This window comes from Callionymus lyra, chromosome 15, assembly GCF_982586985.1.
Source record: "Callionymus lyra chromosome 15, fCalLyr1.hap1.1, whole genome shotgun sequence".
Classification (NCBI taxonomy): domain Eukaryota; kingdom Metazoa; phylum Chordata; class Actinopteri; order Syngnathiformes; family Callionymidae; genus Callionymus; species Callionymus lyra.
Genome location: NC_141832.1, coordinates 23,676,456 through 23,694,268, shown reverse-complemented (window position 1 = coordinate 23,694,268; position 17,813 = coordinate 23,676,456). Strand labels below are relative to the sequence as shown.

Sequence of the window (17,813 nt, the reverse complement as noted above, 5' to 3'; positions counted from 1 at the left end):
CACATGGATTGGGAGGACACAGAACAAGGTTATCAGCACAGAAACATTTGTAACATTTACATGCTGGTGCTACATGAACTCTTGGCTTGTTATTAATGGATATAAAACATCAACATATATTTTTGTATTCATAGTTAATGTTTATTTAAAGTCCTACTCATATTCATTTTTAATTAGTTTCGTGTGTCATAAAACCAAACAACAACACACAAAAGCAATGGGAAAAAAGATGAAATAAATCAATTTAAATACGGGGATTTCTGGTATATTTTTGGTACACTTTTCAGTACAGAATACACACAGATACACTAATAACATCATAAGCCATCTCAATGTTGTGTTTAAAAAAAAAAAAATCAATATTCTCAATTTATATATCAATAATTCTTATTTCATTTTAATCCCATCACATATATTGAGTGTTCACCTTCTGTTCATTTCCATACATTTTAATTGTTTGTAGATATCATGGCATTATGATACTTCTTTACGTAATTGTTCACGCTTTTGATCATGGTCCTACATTTTATTCTTATTTAGTTTTTCTTTTACCATCATTGTAAGTAAGTAAGTAAGTAATTTTTATTTCTATAGCGCTTTTCAAGACCAGGGTCACAAAGCGCTTAAACAATCAAAACAATATTCAATAAAGTATATATTTTAAAGATCAAGATAAAACTGATAACACAACCGTTCTCTCAAAATGTGTTGAGGCTATGAGGGTAAGTTTAATTTAAGTGTTCTTAATGTTTGTTGTTAATCTTTGTGTTATTGCTGCTAATGTTTTAACTTTTAATATATATATTTTATATATACTATATATTTATAATCACACAAAACTTCTTGTAACTTTCTCTTGCGATTCTCGTGATCGTTGTCCAGATGCAGGTCCACATCAAGGGTCAGATAAAACCCCCCAAAAACCAGATTTTGCAAACATTCAAGAGGTGTGCCACCGCGTGTGACGTCACGGCGGTGGATATCTGCTGCAGCTGTGGCGGCGGGACCGCGCTGATGAGAGCGTGAGCGGCGGCGGCGGCGCGCACGTACAGACTCCAGCGCTCACACTCATCCACACGCTCCCCAAACAAAGAGAAGCACGCGAGGCAGCACAGCATCCCAACCCTTCCAGCTCATCACCTCACTGTCAGAACCGGTGTGAGTCCACAGAACCACCATGACAACCAACGGAGCCGCCAACGGAACCAGCGACATGCTGCAGATCCAGTTCGGCCTGATCAACTGCGGGAACAAGTACCTGACGGCCGAGACCTTCGGCTTCAAGATCAACGCCTCCGCCAGCAGCATGAAGAAGAAGCAGATCTGGACCCTGGAGCAGAGCGGCGACGAGTCCAGCGGGAACGTCTTCTTTCTCAAGTCACATCTGGGTCGGTACATCGCCACAGACAAGGACGGGAACGTCATGGGGGACCGGGAGACCCCGGACTCCGACTGCCGCTTCATCATCACGGCGCACGATGACGGCCGCTGGTCGCTCCAGTCCGAGCCGTTCGGCCGCTACCTGGGCGGCACCGAGGACCGGCTCATCTGCTTCGCGCAGACGGTGTCGGTGGCGGAGAAATGGAGCGTGCACATCGCCATGCACCCGCAAGTCAACATCTTCAGCATGACCCGCAAGAGGTACGCGCACCTGAGCACCAAGGTGGACGAGATCGCCATCGACCGGGACGTGCCCTGGGGGGTGGACTCCATGATCACGCTGGTGTTCCGGGACCAGCGGTACCACCTGCAGACCTCGGACAATCGGTTCCTGTGCAACGACGGCTCGCTGATGCCCGCCACGGACAAGACCACCGGGTACACGCTCGAGTTCCGCTGCGGCAAGGTGGCGTTCAGGGATTGCAATGGCAAGTACCTGGCCCCCTCTGGCCCCTCCGGAACCATGAAGTCCGGGAAAAGCGCCCGCGTGGGGAAGGATGAGCTGTTCGTGCTGGAGCAGAGCCACCCGCAGGTGGTGCTCACCGCCGCCAACGAGAGGAACGTCTCCACCCGCCAAGGTGGGTGTGGTAGTGGGGTGTGTGCGGGGGTCTGGATGTGCGAGGGTATGCAAGGGTTAAAGTGATGGCATGTCAGAGCACAAACACTCGCCGTTATTCAAATAACTGGAAATGTCAGTTAGTCATCTTATCATGCCTTTGGATCTGGTCTTGCTCAAGGGCTCAACCACCAGGACCCATTCTTCTAACCTGTGTGCAGCCTTTAAGCCCCATTAATGTTAGAAAATACATTGCATTTTAGTTAAAAAATAAAGAAATGAAGACAAAAAGTCAGAGTACCAGCCTGTGTAACCCTGGAATACTGGGACAAAGTGGGTGATGGTTATAAGTTTACTGTCAATCTGCAAAAAATGAACGCTTTACCCCATTAAAATCAACCTTTAAATAAATGAAATGTAAAGTATATAATGACACACACTTTATTTCTTTACAGTGTCTTCAGATAACTTTGTATTTTAGTCTCAAATGATAAAAAAAAAGTCTTTAATTATATTGTGTTTTTTTTTTTTACTTGATGGTCCTTTTTTTTACCTTTAATGATCGATGGCAGGTACATTCCATTAAACTAATTATATATCTGTGACACTGTCGGTTCAAATGTAGTAACAACATATTTAGACAGTCTATTGAGTTACAAGTAGGTCTCATAGTAAAGCTGTGCTCTTGATGTGACTAAAGTTCATGCAGGTGTTAAGATGACAAACATGCTAAACTACCACAAAAATCATTTATGCAAATGTTGCATATTTCTAATGGCTCGATCAATAATCCCCTTCCAACCCAGACTCGATCCAGTCTGATCAATAAGTCTACCCTCTGCACAGATGCAGGTTCTCGCCTCCTTTTCCTTCCTCTCGCCGCCTCCCTCATTGTTCCATCCTTGCACCTCTTGCATAATTTCTCTCCCCGGCTTCTCCTCCCCCATCCCTGGCTCCTTCAGCAGCCTCGTCTGAGCCCATTACCACTGTCAGTCTCTTTAACTGCTGTCAATCTTCTGTAGCCCGTTAAACGGATCTAACGGGTATAATTAAATTGAAGAGAAGAAGTCATTAAATCCGAAAATCTTTATGAAAAAAACAACACATGTAAACATCAACACTGATGGATCCATTTTTACAACATGGTGAAGTGTGCGGTGAGTTTACAGTGCAGCTCTGTGGCTTTAACTTCCTTCTCCTGACGATCCATTTATGTCTACGATCCCTCTGTTGCTCCGCTTTGTTTACTCGTCAAAGGATCATTTATTCATTCTCTCCACATCAGCAGTTTTTTTTTTCCCTTTTCAATTTCCCCTCGCACTTCCTGCTCGGACACAAAATGGACGCCAGCCCATTTTTCTAGTCGTCATCTCTGTGTTTTTTGAGACGCTTCGCTGTATCAGATTTACTCTTTGTGTGGGTGCATAAATGGCAGATGTTGGAAAAAGACAAAAATAGAAAATGTATAAATAAAGCAATGAAAAAAGAGGGGACAAAATCGCTACTTCACTAATTCATATATATATTGAGCTTGACGATCTCTGGTATAGCTAATTAAGATACAACGCAGCTCTTAATAACAATCCAAAATAGTTTCTGCTCGTCTTTTTGTGTTGCAAGAAAACATGCAGTGGTCAGTTTTTTTCCTCTGAGAAACTCAGTGATCATTCCCACATTCTGGTGACTTCAGATGGAAGTATTTCTTTGATTGTCCGACCACACGAGGAGAACCCAAAGAGGCTTCCTAATGAGCTTCTCATCTGTGGAGCTGTTTTGTTCACGACTGCATCGCTGTGATCAGGATGGTTGTGAATGTAAATGCCTCCAGATGCTCCAGCTGTCGCGGAACCTCGGCAGACCTGAGCCAACATGGCGGCCGCAGGCTTCCATTAGACTGCCTTTTTCACAAAGGTCCACAAGCAGCTTGTTTGAACTAAACCTCTTGAAGTTTGTGATCTGAACTTGATCAGGTTTTGACCAGACAAGTAGATCTGTTTGAGGGTCACATTGCTGCTGAAATATCAACTTTACACATTTAATCTATTTAGTTAACTCTATAAAATGTGTACAAATATTTAAAAGGTTTACATTTTTGTAACTTTATTAACACCATGCAATCCAAGAAAACAATGGTGTTGTGACGCTCCAGCTGATTGGACCAGAGACCGTCATCATAAGACCCGCCCATAAAGTCCTCCTGCTTTGATTGTATTGGTTTATCCAGCTTTCAATTAAAACAGCTGATTAGGTGTTTGGAATATCGATCCGCTCTGATTGAACTGATCCTAATGATTCATTTAGTCAACTTGGGTGCAAAAATGAACATAGTTGATTGTTTGTGGCAATATTGGCTGCGTTACATCAACATACATGTAACTAATTGTTAATATATTCATAAATAAATATATGTTAAGCATATTTGTTGTATGTATCTTTGACTTGATCATTTTACGAGTAGCTTGTTAGCTGAAAAACCTCCCCTAATCTCTGTTATAATGCATAATTTAATGTCTATTTAATATGGCAACTTATTTTTATTTATTTGTTTTTAAAAGAAGTACAATGTCTGACATTAAAGTCTTGGATCGTGTATTTAATTGATTTATGTCTGAGGTGGGTAAAGGTCAGCTAATATCAATATCTTCCACAACCTAGATGATTTAAAAAATGGTTTTACAGATTGACCTAGATTTGAAACACTATTTTCCTCATGTTGTCTGACTATAATTTCCAGATACAAAGATGGCTTCCCTGAAGTGAGCAGACACAACGAGCCCTGACACTAAGGACGTTAGAGCCAGAGGTTAATGTTGTTTCAGTGTTTTATTGATTCTTTATTGCATAACAAGAGGAGAAGTAAAGGAAGAAAGCAAACTTGATGACCTCCATTTCTGAACATTGAAAGGTTCTTGATCGTAGTCAGAATCTGCTCTGTGTGTAAATCTTTTCGCCGTTTTGACCAGGATTTGATTTTAATCTATCATATGGCATTAACACCTGGAGCCAGGACTATAGACGCGATTGGATCTGTTCTAAGGATTAAATTCATGGAATATAATCGGGGAAAAAAAATCCAGTAAAACAAAAGCTGAGCTTTACATAAGCTGATCTGGAAAAGGTCACAGGTTTAATTGAGAAAGTCATAGGATTAATGAAGCTTCAAGCTCAGCTGGAGAGAAATGTGTTATCAAATCATCATCATGATTGACACACATTACTCTCTGGCACAGGTATATCGTTTCTGCAGACACTTAAACAGTTAATATTGATATAATGAAAAAGCACTTTACAATAAATCTAAATCAAGTCATCAACTGTAATTTAACTGCGAAACATCTCCCATCTGTGACAAGTACGAAGCTCCACTTCCTCTCAGTAGGCCTTTTAGCATCCCTGCCATTAACCCCAGTGAGGTCGCTGGTTCCATCCCCTCCTCTGCATCCCTTGCTGACAAATTCCCTGAGAGACTAGTTTATGAGCCTCTTGGACTGAGATGCAATTATGAGACGGTTAGCCTGCAGCTAGATGGCCTTTTAAGTGGTCTGTTTTAGGTCTAAAACTGTGTGTGCAACTCTGAGAGGAGGGTTGAGCGGTCGTCATATCCTGCTGGCTTCCAGTGTGAGTGCGGCTCTGTACCCTCAGGGTGTAGAGGAACATAAGAGGTGTTGTGTTTTCATGTATATCTGCCTGTAACACCATAAGAGAAGGAACTTGGACACTGATTTGAATTCCTGCTGCTGTTCTTATTAGTGTTCTGTTGGGATAAGATTGTGCATGTATCATGTGTGATGGCAACGATGAGCAGCAGAAGGAAAGATCAGTTGAAAAATGCTTAGACAGCAATGATGACTCCTAGTTTTAATTTCAACACCTCATTTTGCCAAATTAAAGCTTTAGTAGCCACATTTGGTGTGATGGTGACATGTCTTCATTATATCACCGATGTTCACTCATTCATTCATTAATTTTCTTTACGGCTTAATCCCGTACTGGGGTTGCCTCTCCCGGTTTCTTTGGGCGAGAGGCGGGGGGACACCCTGGACAGGACGCCAGTCTGTCGCAGCCAGTACAACCATTAACATTAACACTCATACCTATGGACAATTATCAAACTGTCACATTTCATAACAGAACAATGATCGCATGTCATTCTTAAGTCCAAAACTAAGATTTAGAGAGACACACACATCTTTGTCTTCAAGGTAACATTCCACCACTATTAACCACAACTTCAACTTTGATGTTCGATGTCCCATTTTGCTTTTGCATTCCTGATACAATTCACTTTATTTTATTGTTTGCTTTTGTTTGACAGACAATAATTTATCGCATCAGCTATGCTAGCAGTGAATGCATTAAAGAACAAGAGTATTAGTAAATGATGCCTGAGTAATTTAAAAGAAGGTGTTTTGTCTAAACCTTCTGGTTTTAAGGAGTAGCTTGTTGGGGAGATGCCGTCTGTTAGAATGAGACGCTTGTATACATTTGTCTATCGCAGCAGTGTCAAACTCAGTCAAATCTTAAAGTTCAAGCCTCGGGCCGGACAATGTTTACACATATTGAACCGTTTAAAATGGTAAATTACCATTTCATACAGAATGTATTCTCAATCTTTTATTGGAGTTAAAAAAAAGGTGTATATGTAAATAAGCTTCTAATTAAATGATTCTCTGTGGCATATTAGCTTAAAATATATACTTAATTATTTTCTACTACTTCTCTTGTCGGGTCATCAATACAAGAGACAAGCGGTATGTATTATTTTGGATGTTTTTTAGCTGTTATATGGACATACATTTCTGCCTATGTTTCCAAAAAGACATGGATTACTGTGAAAATGCTCCTACCCATTAGTCAACATGAGGGTGTGTAGAAAAATGAGAATTCTGTCCCTTTCAAAGCTGCTGAAGTTGACTGTATCCTCCTGTCCTCAGAAACTAACTAGAATAAACTACACTTTATAAACCAATAACGCATAAAAGAATTAGGATTAAAAGTAAACTGATTTAAAAGCCAAAAAAAATACAATTGATACAATTCTGTTCAATATCAATACAGTGTATTTAAGTCGATGCATGGTCTTTTACACCATTACTAAAAACACACTTTCAAAGCATATATATTAGCTTTCAACAAATTCATTTCCCAGCTCTTGCCACACCTTGGCACTCACTCAGCGAGAATAAAAACACGTTTCACTCTTGAACTTCTCGTATTAAGAATCTCGGTGTCACATGTGAGCTCAGCTGTGATACAAACATCTCATGACGAATGTCCATGTGCTCTAGTTTGCTCAAGAGTTACCGGGAATCATGTTGTCTGGCCATGAATCCGCATCAGTGTCCTTCAACCTCCTGCTGGCAGGAAATGAGACACGACACTCATTTCGACCTTGGCTGCTGATGAACGGTCTCCAGCAGACATACGCACGCTTGCCAAAATGAATATTGAAAAAAAAAATCTGAGTAAGTTTGAGTGAACTGAGTGAACTCATTTCAGCGCCTCAGAGTTAGTGTGTCCCATGATGTAGTGTGGAGGGAGAGGCTCGGTCGGTTGCTCACTCGGTGCATCTGGATCACAACAAAGGATGAGGATCTGGCACTCGGCTGGTGGTCTCCTATGTTGGACCCGCCGAACAATGGCCGACACGCAAACACAAATGCTCTTGATACAATTGTGAGCGTTCACAGCGGGCCTCCGGTTCTGATTCACGGCTCCTCAGAGCAACAATCTGCTGCCATCGGCCTGAAAGAGGAGGGCGGGTCGGACCAGAAGATGGAGGGCTTGTTTAAGAAGCGGGTGCAGCGTGTGCGGCTGGTTTATGTTCTGGTGTGGTTTGGGAGGATTCTGCATGTGTGGTCACTCCTTTTGGGTGGGGTTAGCTTAACCCTTCTCTCCTTGGCCATCCTCGAAAGGATGTTTTCCAACTGATCACTCTGAGGACGGAGAGCACACGCCTCTTTCAGGGCCACAGTTTGGGACAGTGTTGTTTAGTCTCATAAGCGTTGGACCTTCACATTTGGGCGTGTTTTTCCTGCGATTCCCTTCAACTGGCGGCAAGGTTTATTTGTGTCCACTTTTAAATATAGATGACTTCTTGTATTTTACATCATCATGCGCAACAACATCTAGAACTGGGTTTTTCAACTGGTGGCTCATGACCCGTAAGTAATGGTGATTAGTAAAGCGCCTTTCAGGAGTCCCAGAAAATCAGGGAAAAAACATCACAAATATAATTTCTAAAGATGTTTCTTGAAGGAGTCAGTAGATCCATCAAACCCAGAGAGGGAGGAAGATTGTCCCAAAGCTTAGGAGCAACAGCCTGAAAGGATTTCTCTCCTCTGGTCCTGAACCGTGTGCGTGGAACCATCAGCCGTTTCTGATCCACAGACCTAAGAGCCCGAGCTGGGGTGTAAGGCTGGATCAGATCAGTGATGTAAGGAGGAGCCTGACCATGAATAGCTCTGAAAGTAAGAACCAGAATTTTATAATTGACCTTAAAAGAAACTGGAAGCCAGTGAAGAGATTTATGGACTGGAGAAATGTGAGTTCTTCTACCAGAGCAGGTCAGAATTTTCGTTGCAGAGTTTTGTATCAACTGCAGGCGAGACAGATCCTTCTTGTTTAGACACCAAAATAATGGTTACAATAGTCCAGACGAGAAGACACAAAGACATGAATTACAAGCTCAAGATCATGTTATGATAACATTTTCCTAAGTTCAGAGATTTTTCTCAGTTGAAGGAAACAGTTTCTAGTTGGTTTTATGAAACTGTTGAACTAGAGATATGTCTTTGTCAAATACAACACCCAGGTTTCTCAGGCTCAGTTTGACAGACTGACCTAAGTCACCCACGTACTGACTCAACCCTGGAATCTTATCACCAGGAGCAATAACCAGAGTTTCAGTTTTAATAAATATGTTCTATTGATGTTGTACTGTTGAATAAAAAAACTAAACATAGTTGTTGGAAAGAATTCAGTTGGACAGACTAAGAAAATGCAGCAACTCTGCTAATCCAACTTTTTAACACTACATATTGACCTTTAAGAGTTAAAATGGAGGAAATAATTTCAAATGAACGCTGTGAAAGATTAAACTAAACGCCTTAATTCTGTCTTTGTGCTCGACGTTTAAAATGTCAGACTTAATGGTATTTCTGTAAACCCCTTGATACTCCAGTTAACGATGTAATTACGATCTTTTGACATGACGTTACTTGCTTGATAAGTGGATGATTCAGTTAAAGATCTAGTAAAAAGCACAAAGATGGATAAACTCCCACTGCATCATGAGGCGCTAGGAGAGGTGAAGAAGACATGTGACCTCTCATTGCTTGTGTCCTCTCTTGTCCATTTCTTACATAAAGCTTTTGACCATGTGGTAACCATTACTGCCAGTGGTGTGTGTGTGCGTGCGCGTGCACGTGCGTCATGCCTGCCTACATATTTGTGCAGAAACATGATACGTCCTCAGCGGCCTGAGCTCTCAAGTGTTCGACATGAGGCGATTAATGTTCGCTTTTATATTTTCTTATCTCAACGAGACAACACTAGAACCTCAGCACTTTAGTAGGAGGTGGGAGACAAACACCGTGTCCCGAAGACATCTCTTTGTCCAGCGCTCTTGTTGTGAAATCCCATAATTGTCTTTAACATTTAGATTTATTAAGTGACATCACTCATGTAGCTCTACTACTTTGAAGTTATATCTCAACTGAGCTGAGAAATGTTCAGCCGTAATCCTCACCGTTCTTAATGAAAGTACAACGTCCTAGAATGTCTTCAGTCTTGCTTCAACCATAGGAAGCCAGTTTAGCGTAACTCATCTGTTTTGATGAATATCATTCTTCGTCACCAGCATCATATTGTTTTTTAAACAAATGGGTGGCGGGTGAGTCTTTCTCTGCTTGGTCTGGACACACATTTACTCAGTAGAATGGAAGACAGAACGTCTCCCTCATTCTCTCGATGGACGCCTGAAGCTCATGGTCGACCCCCGCCGTGACCTCGTCATGTACAATCGCCACTATTGTACTGTATGCAGTTTGTATGGGGCGGGGGTTGTGTAGACACTGTAGTCTGTATGATTCTATAATTGACTTTGAGTCCGTATCTTTGTCACTGTTGGTGACTTGTTACGAGAGTCTGGACGTTTGGAAGACGCCATATTAACTGTAGGATGGAGAAATATGTAAACATGCAGCACAGTAACATCTGGACAGCCTACAGTCCAATCTGTGCATGTGCATGAGACGATGCAAAAAAAGCAAAAATAATTCACAAGGCAGCGACATCCTAAACGTTAAAAAATAAAACTAGCATATCTAGATCTACCTCCTGAAATAATAAAAAATCTAAACTTATTTGGATTTTAAAAACGAATAAAACAACCTTGATCTATCTCTTGACATCTACCACACATGTAAACTTTAACCATGTACTTTGATAAATACTATTAAAAATATGATTAGTCTGTGAAGTGATGATTTGAAAAAACATTTTATACGAAAGTGTCAATGAAATTCCAATAAAACGCAGATGTCGGGTATTGTATAGTGTGTATATATACAGTATTATTTACTATTATGTAAACATTTGATTTCGGATATTGGCCTTTTAGAAAACGACTCGTATAAAGCTACAGTTTTATAGTTGCATTAGTCTTCAAACATTACAAATTTACATTACAAAATGTGCTTAAGCCCCGCTCTCTGAAAAAAAACGTCTGAAAACAAGATAAATAACCACACCCACTCTGCTGTGATTGGTCAAACATCAAGGTTTGTAACAGCATTCATTATTCCCCAAAGTCTCGACCTCCAAGGGATTTGTTGTATAAACGAAGCTGGGCGAGACAGCTGGCTGGAGTATGTCATAATGTTCCTGCTTTTGTAACCTTTCGTTCGTTGAGATTTCAGGAAAACTTCAGTAAGTAAGTCAAGTTGGAATTTTACATGAGTTGTCCTTAAAAATGACTTGTAAATACTGTACAGTCGGTCGAATTTACCACTTGGTCTCTGTCCCACGAAACCTTTATAATTTCTTATAAATATATTTACAAAATACAAAATGGCCGAGGATAATACAAAAGTGTGCGATGAGTGATGTGTCAACTGCATTACGGCACATAATTATGCTTCAAGATTTCTTTAAGGGCTGTCTAAGGTTTTTCAATAAAGTTATCATTTGACAAAATATTGGTCCTGAAGTGTGGAAAAATCAAAAATCAAACTCGCAGTGTAAAAGCAATTGATGACCTTTGCATTTTCTCCCACACATGTGCAGACCAGATCCTCTAGGCTGCCCAGATCCTGTCCTGACAACATCTTTCCTGAGAGAACATCCCATGATCCCCCTCGGACTAACATTTTTGTTGCCTCATTCCAGAGAAGCACCTAAATGTAAATGATCATTGATTAAAAATAAATGGATACATCACTTACCTTATGCACATATCTTAAATTTAAGAACTGACTGAAGTATTACATTGGAGTCACTTTTAAAACGTATATTGACTTTCAAAATCTCTCTGAAAGGAAAAGTACATTTGTGGTCCTGCTCCTATATGTCTGGATTCTCTATGAATACCAGAGGAGTGATGAGTCAAGGGTGTCCCGTCATGTCTGCTGACCTCTGACCTCATGTTGTCTGCAACAGATGTTTGTGCAGATACCAGTCAAATCCTCTAATCCTGGTCGTCTGATGCTGCTCATTTATCATGTCTGGTCGTGATCCGTTTGCATGAAGAAGTTTGTTTTATTGAGTCATTGTTGGGATCCTGGACTGATCTATAATATTATCAGCAAGTATTTAAGTTGAGCTCTTCTGTCTGTGCACAGGTATGGATCTGTCTGCCAACCAGGATGAGGAAGGAGACCAGGAAGTCTTCCAGGTGGAGATCTGTCGCGAAAACAGGAAGTGTGCGTTCCGGACAGCTGCTGGGAAATACTGGACCCTGACTCCAAACGGAGGCTTGCAGTGCACCGCCTCCAGCAAGTCAGTATTCACTGAGTGTACCCACACCTGCTTCTGTCCGTCATTTAACACACACACAAACACACTTGGAACACACATCCCGCGGTCTGTGCCAGTGTTGCTTGTTAATATTGCAGATCTGGTCTGACGTGGCCTCTGGTTCTCAGTCACATCTGGTCATCTGAAGGTTTTAGGAGGACAGAATCTCCTCCTGAGGTGTCGTCTGCATGTTTTGGGGAGATTAACTGTGTTTATAAAAAGAGAGAGTGGCTTCCTTTCATGTGCACCGATTCTATCCAGCTTGAGTGCTGGTGTCTGACCTCTGACCCCGGGCTCCTGGATGCATTCCTGTGAGGCCCCCGACCGATAAAGCAACAGAAGCTCTGGAGGGGTCCATTGATTTTTAGCATGATCATTCACTTCTGGGTAATAAAGTTGCAGATCTAATGGCGGCTCATTTGTCTTTTGGTCAAAGATAGGCAGCTCTGTGAAAATGTTTCAGTGTTTCTACTCTTTTACAGTAATGAAGCTAAAAATCATGTTTAGAAAGTTTGAACGCGTTCAAGTACTTGACTTTAAAGTACGCTCTTTGACACAACTGACCTAGAGGGTACTACTTCATACCACTATGACTCACATAATCCTACATGTATCATTATGGACCAGGAATGAAATTCAAATATAAAAAGGTAGTTTTATGTCTTACTTATTCAAATGTTACAAAATAATTGCCAATAACAAACAGAGTTGATACAATCAGAAACATATTTTCCCCCAAAATAATTGCTTCAGTCAAAATGTATTTTTTTCAATTTAAACCATTTTATTTGACAATAATGGAGGCCATGACAGAAAGATTTTGTTGTCATTGTCGGTCAAACATGTCAGAACCACTTGTGAAATACTGTCAATACTTTTTTCACTTAAATAAATAAAAAAGATTGAATTTATTTTTGGATCGAAGAAACTCTTTTGAGATCGAATAATAATACACACATTTCCCTAAAAAATGAAGGAACATTTGTTTATTAATTTAAGTTACTTTTCTTTGGATTGAAGCAACTTTTTTTTTTATTTTACATTAATATATTATACATTATTAACCTTTTTCGAATGAAAAAATATGTTGGAAAAAAAAACAACCTTCATACAAAATGCTCAGCAAAGATCATGGTTAACTTTAAGAATGCTAGTTGTGTAATGATGGCCTGCAGTTATCAGTCAGATCTTAGTATAATGTTAAAGCAACAAATAAATGGCCAGTAAAAACTACACAGTGATGTGTGTTGGTGTTTATATTTAAGAATCTTTCTTCTCTGCAGGTCGGCTAATTGCTACTTCGACATCGAGTGGCGTGGGAAGAGGGTGACTCTTCGGGCAGCCAATGGCAAATATGTCGCCGCCAAGAAAAACGGCCAGCTTGCCGCTTCCATCGACTCGGCCGGTCAGTTGGACATGTTGACACAAGAGCTCACACAATGACAGCGAGGCTGGCAGAGATAAAGCGATTACAGCAAAACACTCATTAGAGATCGGCAAAGGATTTGACTTTATTTAGGTCGGATTCAGACAAAGATGACCTGGAACCGTTCAATGGTGTTTTTTGTACAGCCTCCAGAAGAACACGGAAGGAATGATTCAGATTTAAACACTTCCAGATCGCAACAATGAGCCAAAATAAGCTCTAAACTTAGAAACTTCTGCGGGATAATTAAATTCGGCAGGAATTTGCTAAAAAGTACTTTAAATGGATGGAAAGAAAAACAATGTCTTGTAGCGTCACAACCAGGATTGAACAGCTCTGGAAATGTTTTTAATGTTGCAGGTGAGACTGAAGAGTTCATCATGAAGCTGATCAACCGCCCGATCATCGTGCTGCGCGGCGAGCACGGCTTCATTGGCTGCAGGAAGGTGACGGGAACGCTGGACTCCAACCGCTCCTCCTACGACTACTTCACTCTGGAGTTCCGAGACGGAGCCTACAGCCTGCAAGGTCAGTCCATGCTACTGGACTCACATTTGTCTGGACCAGTTTGTTCATCCATTTGGTTTGTCAGTCTCGTTCTTGGTTAGTCCTGCATCTTTCAGAGTTTAAGGCGCACTTTCAATCCTTAAATTATACCAAGAAACTGCAGAACAACTTATGTTTAAATTGTGGTTCTTCTACTGACCTGGAACTATAGTATGACTTTAATATGGAGCTGCACAGTAAGGCTCCGTAGTATTAATTTGTGAGTCACCATAGTATTACTCTGAGAGTCACCCTAGTTTTACTCTGTGAGTTACTGTTGTATTACTCTGTTAGCCACTGTAGTATTACTCCTCGGGTCACTGTAGTATTACTCCGTGAGTCACAAAGTATAACCACGCCTGTCACCGAAGTATTACTCCGCCTGTCATCGTAGTATTACTCCGCCAGTCACCGTAGTATTACTCCGCCAGTCACCGTAGTATTACTCCTCTGAGAGTTACCTTAGTATTACTCTGAGAGTCACTGTAGTATTACTCCGCCACTCACTGTAGTATTACTCCGCCACTCACTGTAGTATTACTCCGCCACTCACCGTAGTATTACTCTGAGAGTCACTGTAGTATTACTCTGAGTCACTGTAGTATTACTCAGAGAGTCACCTTAGTATTACTCAGAGTCACTGTAGTATTACTCCTCCAGTCGCCGTAGTATTACTCCTCTAGTCGCCGTAGTATTACTCCTCCAGTCGCCGTAGTATTTCTCTGCAAGGCTCAGTGAGGTTTTGTAGTATTACTCAAGATTGTATAGTATTACGCCACAAGATTGTGTAGTATTACGCCACAAGATTGTGTAGTATTATGCCACAATCTTGTATAATAGTACTCTACAAGATTGTGTAGAGTATTACTCCACAAGATTGTGTAGTATTACTCCACAAGATTGTGTAGTATTACTCCACAAGATTGTGTAGTATTACTCTGCGGGGCCTGATGCACAGCAGGGCTCGTAGTATTGACTGACTACAGAGCCTGGTGGAGTACTACGGAGTAAACGACAGGAAATGTGCTCATCCTTCCATCATCAGCGTTCTAGTGTCCTGACTCTCTTCTCCTTCTCTTCGCCCACAGACTCCACTGGGAAGTACTGGATGGTGGGAAACGAGCAGGCAGTGGTCAGCAGCAGCGACACGCCCGTCGACTTCCTCCTGGAGTTCTGCGACTACAACAAGGTGGCGGTCCGACACGTCGCCGACGGCAAGTATCTCCGCGGCGACCACGCCGGCGTGCTGAAGGCCAACGCCGACGACCTGGAGTCCGCCACGCTGTGGGAGTACTGAGGGCCCCTGAACGAGAAGAACCCGTCCTCACGTCTACCTAAACCCCCCCGAAACACTTTTTTGACCGAGCGCGTGGATGAACTGCACAGAGAGAAGAGGAGAAGACGCTTCCTTCTCTTTTTCCTGCCCTTCCATCCCCTCTTCAGCCCCTGCAGTATCTGTTGCTATAGTTACCGTGGGGCTGTGCACTTTTTCTGCTCCCATTCTCTGGTTTGCTGCTGTCACTCACTCCCTCCTCGCCTTATGATAACCCCTCCCCCTCCGGCTGGCCCGTTCCCTCCTTCAACCGCCCAGAACAGAGCCTTGTCTTCAGTAAAGCCCTCGTGTCGCTCCTCGTCTGTCTTGACTCGTCCTCTCGGTCAAAAGTAGAAGAACAGGTTTGTCTGATGGTGAAGGTCGTTCGTCTCAAGGTTGTTTCCAGAGGAGGAAGGATGTAACCTGGAGAGTATGTTCGACGATGTCATCGACGGGTGTCTTGCTCGTCTCCACTGTAAATTATAGTTTCCCGTCTCGTCCTCAAAAGCTGTGTTCTCATTGGTCAGCGGGACCAGACCAACTGTTCACCAACTTGTGTGGCTCGACGCAGATTAAATCCCTTTCGTTTCAACCAAGGCACAGACATTATCATGTGTACAGTCGGTAACCGTAGCAACTAGAGTGATCTATAGACCCTTTTAAGCGCTGCTTTCACGAAAAAAAAAACCTCAAACTCCTTCATCACTTGGTTCGTCGGCATCTCCTGTCACGACTGGAACTCGGTGCTATCATCTCAAACATCTCGTATTTAACAGGCACCTGAACGCCTCACAAGTGCCACCGTACTGGATCCAGATGTTCTTGAGTTCCCATTCAAACATCAGCATTTCATATTCCCGTCGAGTCCGTCGGCCAGGACGAGGAATTCAAATCTCTGAGTCCACGTTTACTGCCACGCTTCCTTCATAGCATCTCGCTGAGCTCCAGCATAAAGCAGCTCATCTCATGGTCCACTTTATTTCATGAAGGGTTGAGAACCTCTGAGTAAGTCAACGGAGAGTTTATCCTGGGAGACGCTGTTTCCACAGCGACGGACGACAAACGGATGTGGGAGGGTAAATATGTGGTAATGACTGTGCCTTACTCTAAAGTTTTTGGGGCAGTAAAAAAGAAAAAAAAAGATAAAAATCCACATCTTTGTTTTGTATAACTGGAATTTCCTTTTGTATTATTATTTCTTATGTTTTATATTGTGGATTCATCTCTCTTGTGCCATTGGTTCACCCGAAGTCCAACAACCAATAAAACTGGAATTTGGAACAAAAAGTATTTTTTCTATTTTTTTGTGTGTGTTGCATGGTTTGCTTAATTTTACATAAACTTGACCTCACATGCACCACAATGAGGTTTTTTAAGTGTCAAATCACAATTTTTCTTAAGACAATTTACAGTTTTAAGTCAATTTTTTTAAGAGAAAAGCAGATACCAGAGAAATGAAAAAATGAAACTAGAACCAATGAGGAAAACCTGGAGCCGAACCAGACCGATTGTGGACAGGCTTTAAGAGTCAGTGAAGACTTAATCAAATCTTTCTGCCAAGATTGAGGTGTTTTTTAAAAAAAAAAAGTATCTCTTATTTCAATCAAAAATAAAGTTGCTTCAATTTAAACATTTTCAATAAAAAACATGACATTTTGGGATTAAATCAATAAGACACAGAAAGATTATTAGATTAAAATTAAAGATGACCGTTTTTTAAATTGTTCAAAAACTTTTTTTTCTTTTTTTCAATGAAGCTACTTTTTTTTTTTAAGTTGAACAACAAGGAAACAAATCTACCTCCATAAAGGAGTCTTCAGACATTAAAGCAGTAGATCTGCTCCGAGTCTCTCAACAATGACAGGGCTTTATTGTTACAAACACACACAAGGGTGAAGAAGTTCATGATCTCTGCAGTGAAAGTTGATTCTGTCACTGAACCTCCAAAAACAGACTTGTTCCTGCACAGAACGTTCAGTCTTCTCGGCTCCTCTCTCAAAACCACATTCTCACTCAGGCCTCCTGCCAGGTTCTGACCACATGGAGCGACTCCATGTTCTGTCCCAATAACACACACACTTTTCCTCTGTCTGCTGAATAGAGCCTTTGTGTCGGAGCATTTATTCTAGTGCAGCGAGAGGGCAACCCCCTCCCCACACACACACACACACACACATACACACACATACACATGCACACACACTCACACTCAGACTCGCACACGAGGCCATGTTAATGATGGTGCCTCCAGAGCAGGTCTCTAATCCATTTCCCCTCCGTCAGGTTGAAGATCCCAGAGGAACATCAGACAACAAACACACCTCCCTCTGCACCGTCGCCTCCTCCCTCCCTCCCTGCTGCAACCATCGATCCCTCCATCTCTCAGCATTTTCCACTTCTCGCTAGCACCCCCCTCCCATCCCCCTCACTCTTTCATTTTGCTGAAAAGATGAGTCACTCAAAATATGACCCAGATCCCAGAAACCGGCTGCAGTGGTTTGTGGGTAAAGCTGTGA

At 41.8% G+C, this 17,813-nt stretch overlaps 1 protein-coding gene across 1 annotated transcript; it reads left to right on the top strand.

Moving 5' to 3' along the window:
• The first annotated feature begins 1,077 nt into the window (after positions 1-1,077).
• On the top strand, positions 1,078-16,584 carry fscn1a (fascin actin-bundling protein 1a). Its single transcript, XM_087809322.1, has 5 exons — positions 1,078-2,018; positions 11,839-11,995; positions 13,297-13,418; positions 13,800-13,967; positions 15,074-16,584. Exons 1-5 carry the CDS (start codon positions 1,178-1,180, stop codon positions 15,280-15,282), a joined length of 1,497 nt encoding a protein of 498 aa, XP_087665448.1. The 5' UTR covers positions 1,078-1,177; the 3' UTR covers positions 15,283-16,584.
• The last annotated feature ends 1,229 nt before the right edge of the window (positions 16,585-17,813 follow it).